This window comes from Procambarus clarkii, chromosome 57, assembly GCF_040958095.1.
Source record: "Procambarus clarkii isolate CNS0578487 chromosome 57, FALCON_Pclarkii_2.0, whole genome shotgun sequence".
In the NCBI taxonomy this organism is placed as follows: Eukaryota; Metazoa; Arthropoda; class Malacostraca; order Decapoda; family Cambaridae; genus Procambarus; species Procambarus clarkii.
Genome location: NC_091206.1, coordinates 9,048,883 through 9,058,491, shown reverse-complemented (window position 1 = coordinate 9,058,491; position 9,609 = coordinate 9,048,883). Strand labels below are relative to the sequence as shown.

The 9,609-nt window shown below is 40.0% G+C and overlaps 1 protein-coding gene across 1 annotated transcript; it reads right to left on the bottom strand.

Moving 5' to 3' along the window:
- Positions 1-3,967: 3,967 nt before the first annotated feature.
- Positions 3,968-8,911, bottom strand: LOC123745072 (uncharacterized). The gene is made up of 5 exons (XM_045725371.2): positions 8,773-8,911; positions 6,606-6,768; positions 5,976-6,236; positions 5,453-5,591; positions 3,968-4,310 (listed from the first exon to the last, which is right to left on the bottom strand). The coding sequence occupies exons 1-5, from the start codon at positions 8,778-8,780 to the stop codon at positions 4,297-4,299; spliced, it is 585 nt and encodes a 194-aa protein (XP_045581327.2). The 5' UTR covers positions 8,781-8,911; the 3' UTR covers positions 3,968-4,296.
- Positions 8,912-9,609: the final 698 nt, after the last annotated feature.

Below are 9,609 nucleotides of genomic sequence, written 5' to 3'. Positions count from 1 at the left end.
CGCTTGGACGTCCACGGTGGTGCCTGCGTGCTCTGACTGCACCCTGGACTGTAGCTAAGTGCACCGTTTGCGTGCATGGCCGTGCGCACGTCAGCTGTTCACGTGCAGGCGTGTGGACACGTGCATTGTCCCCGTGCCTGGATGTGGGCACGTCCGGTTTCTTCCTTCGAGTCTGGTGGCCCCTCACCGTCAATACCCAATATATCCTTCAATATCACAGTCATCCAGCGCATTACATATTGGTATGCAACCTCCACAAACTTATAAACACATCACTTTCAACTACTTGTCTTCAGTATCACATTTAAGTAACAAATTCCATTATCAAAGCACCTTTCTCCCTTCCATTATCGGAACTGACGACTGAACTTCATTAGTGCATCATTTATTCGCATTCCTTTACCATGATAGCGTATTTTTACTGCACACTATTATCTCAATATTTTACTGCATATTAACAATCGACAATGAGAATGGTCCAGGACGGACCGAAACGTCGTCGTCCCTTCACCTTCTAGTGTGTGGTCTGGTCAACATACTTTAGCCACGTTATTGTGACTCATCGCCTGCTTATTGCATATTATCGCATACTTTGACATACCACATTATCATACCACTCGACCTCATCCTGTTGGCATATATCTATTACACATTATATCAGTTATTCACAGTTAGTTACTATGTAAAATAACACATTGTGTATGAGTGTGCCAGCCTCTACATAAATCATCTCCTTCAATATGCCTTCAGCTATGTGAATGCATATGTAATAATGGAATAATATCAGAGGAGCCACCAACCGGGGCATCCAGCGTAATGTATTGTTTACCAGCTCGTAAGCTGGGGATTATCCATTGTCAGCAGTTGTGTAATGCATTAAAATTCTAAATGCGTTAGTGATTACATGCATAAAATATTTGATGACAGGTATGTTCCATCCAGACACACCTGGGTTCGTACAGGCAGGGTGTCAGCTGCTTGCTCTGTGTGACAGCTGCTTGCTCTGTGCGAACAGCTGTAGATTGTGACAACTTGGTGTGTGACAGCGCCAGTTTGGGGCAACATGGTGTGTGGCAGCGCCAGCTTGTGACATGGTGTGTGACAGCGCCAGCTTGTGACATGGTGTGTGACAGCGCCAGCTTGTGACATGGTGTGTGACAGCGCCAGCTTGGGGCAACATGGTGTGTGACAGCGCCAGCTTGTGACATGGTGTGTGACAGCGCCAGCTTGTGACATGGTGTGTGACAGCGCCAGCTTGGGGCAACATGGTGTGTGACAGCGCCAGCTTGTGACATGGTGTGTGACAGTGCCAGCTTGGGGCTACATGGGGTGTGACAGCGCCAGCTTGTGACATGGTGTGTGACAGCATCAGCTTGGGGCAACATGGTGTGTGACAGCGCCAGCTTGTGACATGGTGTGTGACAGCGCCAGCTTGGGGCAACATGGTGTGTGACAGCGCCAGCTTGTGACATGGTGTGTGACAGTGCCAGCTTGGGGCTACATGGTGTGTGACAGCGCCAGCTTGTGACATGGTGTGTGACAGCATCAGCTTGGGGCAACATGGTGTGTGACAGCGCCAGCTTGTGACATGGTGTGTGACAGCATCAGCTTGGGGCAACATGGTGTGTGACAGCGCCAGCTTGTGACATGGTGTGTGACAGTGCCAGCTTGGGGCTACATGGTGTGTGACAGCGCCAGCTTGTGACATGGTGTGTGACAGCATCAGCTTGGGGCAACATGGTGTGTGACAGCGCCAGCTTGTGACATGGTGTGTGACAGTGCCAGCTTGGGGCTACATGGTGTGTGACAGCGCCAGCTTGTGACATGGTGTGTGACAGCGCCAGCTTGTGACAACATTGAGTAAAACAAAAGCTGCTGGCAAGTGCTGTGTGAGAGCAACATCTCCCTGTTGATGTGAGAGTAGGTCTAAGTAACTGTGTTATGAGTCTGACACTTTAAGTTAAGATTAATAACAATGCATCATAATATGGCAACGATAAATGGAAATAATTTTGGCCCTGATGTACAACGTGTCTATTAACTAACAGAGACGCTGGTGTCATACAAAGTACGTCCAACGAGCGGTCACACACGCAATTCTTCAAAATAATAATTATAATACGCCCGAAAAACGCTCTTCCACCTTGGGTATAAGATATCTCTCAGATAATGCTAGGTAATCAGAAGGAAATAGGAACTTACGTCAATACTGGTGAGTTTCTGTCATTCAAGATGTTATTTCTTACTTTCAGTAGCACGAAAACGAGTTACTCACTCTATTGAAACGGTTTAATACCTTTCAAAATAATGGTCCCCAAGCATATATGCAAACGAAAATTCCACACCCCAGAAGTGACTCGAACCCAGACAGCCATTAGCACCATGCAACTGGCATACATGGTACCTTAACCACTTGACCAACCGTGACCGTATAAAAGATGTTGGAGATTTAATGAAATAATTATGCCCAAGATTACCACCAAGTGCCGTCGGGATGTAGGGGATATAGCCTCGGCTACCAACATCTTTTGTACGGTCACAGTTGGTCAAGTGGTTAAGATACCATGTACGCCAGTTGCATAATGTTCCTGGCTGTCTGGGTTCGAGTCATTTCTGGGGTGTGGAGCTATATATATATATATATATATATATATATATATATATATATATATATATATATATATATATATATATATATATATATATATATATATATATATAGATATATATAGATATATATATATATATATATATATATATATATATATATATATATATATATATATATATATATATATATATATATATATATATATATATATATATATATACCTTAACACACTGTTGGGCAGCTCGTAACTCATATATGGGAAGTGATCATGTGTTAAAATCTCATTCTAATATTCACTGGGAGGTAAATGAAGAGGCAATGATAGTAACTTTGAAATCGTATTCAGATATTGTGGATGTATTAGAGTAGAAAATTCTTGCAAACCAAATACCGGAGTTAGTATGTTTGGTCACACTAGTTATGTAGCGTGTTTACAGCCCCAGTGGTGACGTGGTAAGACACTCGCCTCGTCTTTCACGAGCGCCTTGTCCTGGGTTCGTATCTTGGCCGGGTAAGATTTACTTGGCGCCAATCCTGAACTGTAGCCTTTGTTTACCAAACAGTAAAATGGGTACCTGGTTGTTAAACGATCTAGCGGAGTCGTAGTTCGCGGAACATAGGATTAGAGACCTGTCCGAATCACTATACGTGTCAGTGGCTGTTCAAGAATGTAACAACTCTCGAATATAAATAAATAAATAAAAAATGGGGTAGTACAGTTGGGTTTGTCCTCGAGTCACAAACGGGAATCCCAGCTTCGAATCATGGGCGGGACAGAAATAGATAAGCAGATATCTTATCACCTAATGCCTCTGTTCACCTGGGAGCTAATCAACTGTTTAGGTATGTCATCATATCCTGGGGAGAGTCAGTATAGTTCGACATTGATGGAAAGGGGGGGGGGGGGTAATTGCTATATGCGCCAAGCGTATCTCAGTTTCTCAGTAATAATAAAACTGCTTCAATAATAATGACAATTTGTCCTGAACTATATGAAGGAACATGTTACAATGGTTATTTGACTTGAAGAACTTATCTGAAGAACAGTTTTCACAAGGTTCCCCAAAACTAGTTCATTCTTACCTAGTTGATTTGAACATCATTCGATGTGGAGAACTATTAAAGGAACTATGAACTATAAATATTATGTGCGCTTAAAGTTTAATGAAACAATACAAATAAAATGAATTAATACTTATCTACGTGTATTTTTTAAAATAGTTACTACAGTATAATGATTCATTTTCTATAATGGCATATATTCAGAAAACGAAACGCATTGTAGACTATATTAAACTTGTTTTCTCAAGCAAATTTATAAATTAAAGTAATAGGCTTTATAAATAAAAGAAAACGAAAACTTGTATATTATTATCATCCAACTCGTATAAGTTGAATGTTAATTTATGATTTTATCCTCCACACGAAGCATTATGGCTGATACGCCAAGGTCAATATACTGGCTAGCATAGCATTGGATGCATAATGCATATGACTAAAGGTATTGACAATGGGTGAATAAATCTAGTCGTAGGTGTTTCTTAATTGCTGGAGCATATACTCGTAGTTACTTCTTAAATGGGCGTGATCACCTGTTCTTAAGTGGTACATAATGCGGCGATATTCAGTCCTTTCTTCATTCTTAAACTGGCCATTCACTCTGAAGTCGCCGTCTGATAGCTTCTTTACCGCCCGTATCCTGTGATGAATAAAATTATTACATTTGATTTTCTGCGATAAATATTAATATTAATCTCTTTCAAAAGAGCAAAGGAAAGCAGGCGATGAGTCACAATAACGTGGCTGAAGTATGTTGACCAGACCACACACTAGAAGGAGAAGGGACGACGACTTTTCGGTCCGTCCTGGACCATTCTCAAGTCGATGAATCGACTTGAAAATGGTTCAGGATGGACCGATACGTCGTCGTCCCTTCACCTTCTAGTGTGTGGTCTGGTCAACAGCAAAAGGAAAGATTTTGTTCTATATTTAATCATCAGAAATACCGTTAAAAATAAAGCTTTTATAAAGGTTTTACACAGCGTGTCCTCTAACTAAAAGCACAACAGTTTAAGTGAAAATATAGACCACAGCTTTAACATTCTGGTCATTAATAAAAGTAAAAAATAAAGCTCCATATTATTAAATCTTTCGGGGACCACGGAGCATCATTCGGCTTTAGTAGTTTATGAGGAGAGCTGCTTTAGCATCGTGTGCTTCTGCTTAGGCCGATGAATTTCAGATTTGACGTTTGTGAAGTCGTGAAAGTGGACTGCTGCACTTTATCTTATCGACTTGACCAACACCAAAATGGTCTCATAAATTTTATTCATTGATTTACAGCCTGGGCTGGGCGATATAGTAGTCCCCGCCTACTCTATCGGGTTAGTCACTTCTCCTATCTCAGCTCATAATGTGTTCGCTTCGTGCGGAACTTAGTCTATCCACTCATCCCCACTCTTGGTCTGTCCTTCTATCAGTGCCCTTAGTGTGTTCTCACATCCTAGCCTAGTCTGACCTTATATCCTAGTCGGTTTTCATATCCTCAGCTTTTAATATGTCCTTTTTTCTCAGTTCTTAATCTGTCCTTTTATCCCAGCTTTTAATATATCTTCAGAGCCAGCCTGTATTCTCTCCTCGTAGTCTATCTTATAGTCTCTCATCGTAGTCTACCTTATAGTCTCTCCTCGTAGTCTACCTTATGGTCTCTCCTCGTAGTCTACCTTATGCTCTCTCCTCGTGTACCAGTTCGTAGTCTGTCGTCATGTACCAGCTCGTAGTCTAACCCAATATCTCTTCCAAGAACTGAATAACAATATTTATCTTTTTTGTTATAATTACCTCCTTTAACTCCTTTGATTTGTTGTTGGTAGCATTCCTTGGTGACGGTGACGTACTTCTCGAGCTGAGTGGTGGAGGTGACGTACTGAGGGACAGTCACGCTCTCTACCTTGGTCACGTAGAGGGAGGTCGTCCTCACCTGTAAGTGTACATTGGTCAGTTCATCAAAATAGGACTACAAGCAAAGTGTCAGAATAGTCTTACATTAGATCCAGGAGCTGAAGCTCTTCCTCTTTGGAACATATTTACGTAACTTATCATTAACTCATCCCCAGTTTTTGATGAATTGGGGGAGTTATTGGAATTCTATTTACGAAATAAGAACTATATATTACGAATAATGATGATTAAATGTACGACAGTTTCATTGACTAATGTAACTTTCAAGGAAGTATTCTATAGTAGCTCTCAATCTTGGACCTTCATGAACTTCGATTCATTTCCATAATATACATAACAGTTTTTTACGAGTATTCTATTTCAGATTTGTTTAGACAAATAAAGAAAATTTGTTGAAACTAACCTCGACCTGGGTAGAATAGACAGTGTCAGTGAGGTGCTTCGTCTCGGTCTTATACTCGGTCTCGTAGTTGGTCTTGTATTCGGTCTTATGTTCGGTCTGGGTGATGTAGGACGGCTGGATGACAGTAGAGATGATAGTATTGACCTTCACCTGGAGGTCTGTGCTGGTGACCGTGATGTACTTCTCCTCGGTCTTGGTGACGTAGGTGGGGACCACTTCGGTCTTAGTGACATAGGTCTTGACAATCTCGGTCGGACATTCCTGTAACACACGGAAGACACACATACACCATCAATTTAAAGCCAGTATTACAACATCTGGTGAGTCAATGTTGCATTATTGCACTATAATTTATTCTTGATTGACATAATTTTCCTGTGCACCAACATTACCTCATCTCGCTAACTACGCTACTTATTGACATACTACTCGCTAACATAACACTCATCTCTCTAACATACTAATCTCACTAACTACTTATCTCGCTAAGTATTCATCTCCCTAACTGCTCATCTAACTACTCATCTCGCTATATGCAAGACAAGATTACCTTCACTCCTGTTCATTCTACAATAAGGAGAAAATTTCAAGACAAAAACAGAAGGGCCCCCCAAGCAACAAGTAGCTTACCCGGATCTTTACGGGCGGAAGATATTCTTGGGGCGGAACATCTTGTTCAAACTGGATAAGCTTTTGCTTGCTCTGCTGCTGCTCTACAAGCTCCGCTGGCTCCCTGTGAGGTCGGTACCCCAAAACGGAAGGACTCAGGACCAGCAAGAAAATGATGCCGAACCTGGAAGATATATAGTAATATGTTAAAACAAAAGAGAAGAATAGATAGACTCATTGCTCCTTAACGGTGGTCACAGTTTGTGTATATCATCAACGGTAGTCACAATGTGTGTTATCAACGGTAGTCACAATGTGTGTTATCAACGGTAGTCACAATGTGTGTTATCAACGGTAGTCACAATGTGTGTCATCAACGGTAGTCACAATGCAATGACCGCAATGTCCTAAGCACTAGTAACAATGCATGTCGTTAACGGTAATCCCAGTGCATATCGACAACGGTTGTATCGTCGTATCGTGTACCGTCGTCACTAGCAAGAATTCATAGGATTATTGATCTTGTGTGGAATCAAGGTCTCAATGCCCTTACAAAGGAGTACGTGTAAGAAATGCAATAAAGATATAACAATATTTATTGGACGCTATTAGAAGTAATTTTCTTTGATGAGGAGAACTAAATTTTAATTATGTGCAAGAAGCTAGGATAAAAATGAAGATTACAATGTGTTTTAATTCAATTTATAACAGAAAAACTATGAAAACAGTCAAGTTTACACGAATATATCATTTTTAGTCACTAGTTATTGACAAAAACCTGAATGGTTTCTAAACTAGAAAACATTTTATGTCTCAAAAATTGAGGTTACAAAAATAATAAGAATATATACTTTTCAAATAAAACTTACAATGAAAGAATTATTGGTTATGCCAAAAGTACATAAAATACTCTCCCTTCAGCGAGGAAAATAAGTTATTTGAATAATAACTCTAAATACCTTTAGCACGGCCATCCACTCCTGGTTATATCAACGACTTTAATTACAGAATCGGGAATATAATACAACGAATATTCAGTATATATCTCCCATAATCGACTTGAGAATGGTCCAGGATGGACCGAAACGTCGTCGTCCCTTCAACTTCTAGTGTGTGGTCTGGTCAACACACTTCAGTATATAACGTTTTGACATACAAAAGAATGTCCAGGTCTCCAAGTGGAAGATGATATTGGTAATTCCTAAATACTTTAATTCATCCTATGAAAATAGCAAACTACTACACCATAACGCAACAGTGTGCTTAAGGGAATGTAGTGTTGAGACAACAGGTATACATCACCAGAAGATTTTCTCAAAATGTCAGCTCAGTCCTGGACACCAATTTGCCCAAGAAATCCACACTTATTTTTATCCTTCTCCCACTGTGGCTCTAATATTCGTCTGCTTTTTCCACTATTTACTTATATATAACCCTTATTAACTAGTTCAAGGAGCTCACGTATTTTTTCTAATAACGATCAATGGTAATCTTCTATGCCCATGTATCTAACGGGTGTCTCAATAGAGAACTCTCCAACAGGTGTCTCAGAAGAGAACTCTCCAACAGGTGTCTCAGAAGAGAACTCTCCAACAGGTGTCTCAATAGAGAACTCTCCAACAGGTGTCTCAATAGAGAACTCTCCAACAGGTGTCTCAGAAGAGAACTCCCCAATAGGTGTCTCAAGGAGATAACACATCTGTAGTAGCCTCGGAAATGATGACCAGCGTATGGATTTAGTAGCTAATGATGGAAGGGAAAAAGTATGAAGAACAAACAGAGCCTTAAAAACAAATCCACAAGGGCCGTGACGAGGATTCGAACCTGCGTCCGAGAGCATCCCAGACGCTGCCTTAAGCCCGATAACGGTGCGAAGGATAACAAACAGAACTCTTGTCCGAGAACAGTGCATAACTAAACAAGTTCATCCTCTGCTCGCGACCATGGACAACAGCATTTTTTTTTGGCCACAATTAATTTTAAGTAGGCCTAGACTATAAGTCTTAATTTGGTAATTGTTAAAGAAAAAAAATCACAAACTCATGAGATACGTTCAAAATGTTCATGATTCCTTATATATTTATCATCGCAGCTGTTTCCAATCAATCTACAAGAAAATTATTTACATGTCATTAATACACATCTTTAAAAATATCCACGAAATCGATACAGCTCTTCCCACACTCACTTGATCATGGCTATCTGGCGATGACCACTTGACCAGGTCACAACAAGATCGTGTGTGTCAATGTGTCGACTTGCTTCTGGTCAGGTCGGCTGCCGGACACTCTGTGACCCCCTCGACCCACATCTCAGCTTATATACAGTCTGACGACCTGACGGAGGCCGGGGAATCCAAACCCACGGTCTGGTATGTCCGACAACCCTTTTTATTTATTTTGTCATGCCTAACGCTGACGGCTTTTCCACATTCCTCCCTCATTAATAGTTCTTACTAGCCTTCAATCATACTATATATATATATATATATATATATATATATATATATATATATATATATATATATATATATATATATATATATATATATATATATATATATATATACATATATATATACATATATATATATATATATATATATATATATATATATATATATATATATATATATATATATATATATATATATATATATATATATATATATATATATATTCTTGAACCTTGCAGGAATTAACCTCACTGAGGACCAAGTCACTCTCCTAAATCTGGGCATAAACTGTCATGTTATGTCCAGACCGAGTGAAATGGCCCGGAAAGTGGAGTTGGAAATTCTGTTGGACGACATATTCGACCTCGAGACACAAAAGAAGGTCACTACCAAAGATACCTTACAAGCAGAACTTATTGCAGAAGGAGGAAAGAATCGAGGCAACTACAGAAGCACCATACTGTCCCCCGAGCTTAGAGCGGCAGCTAAAAGCCTTCGTGAGAACAAGGAGATAGTTGTCAGGAGAGGTGACAAGTCGCCAATATATGTCATTCTTAAAAAAGACGAATA

Excerpts from the sequence above, each read along its gene's own strand:
- LOC123745072 (XM_045725371.2), bottom strand. Across the intron at positions 6,237-6,605 it reads TTCCGCCCGTAAAGATCCGG|GAATGTCCGACCGAGATTGT; the intron begins GTAAGCTACTTG and ends CGTGTGTTACAG. Across the intron at positions 5,592-5,975 it reads TCTATTCTACCCAGGTCGAG|GTGAGGACGACCTCCCTCTA; the intron begins GTTAGTTTCAAC and ends GTACACTTACAG.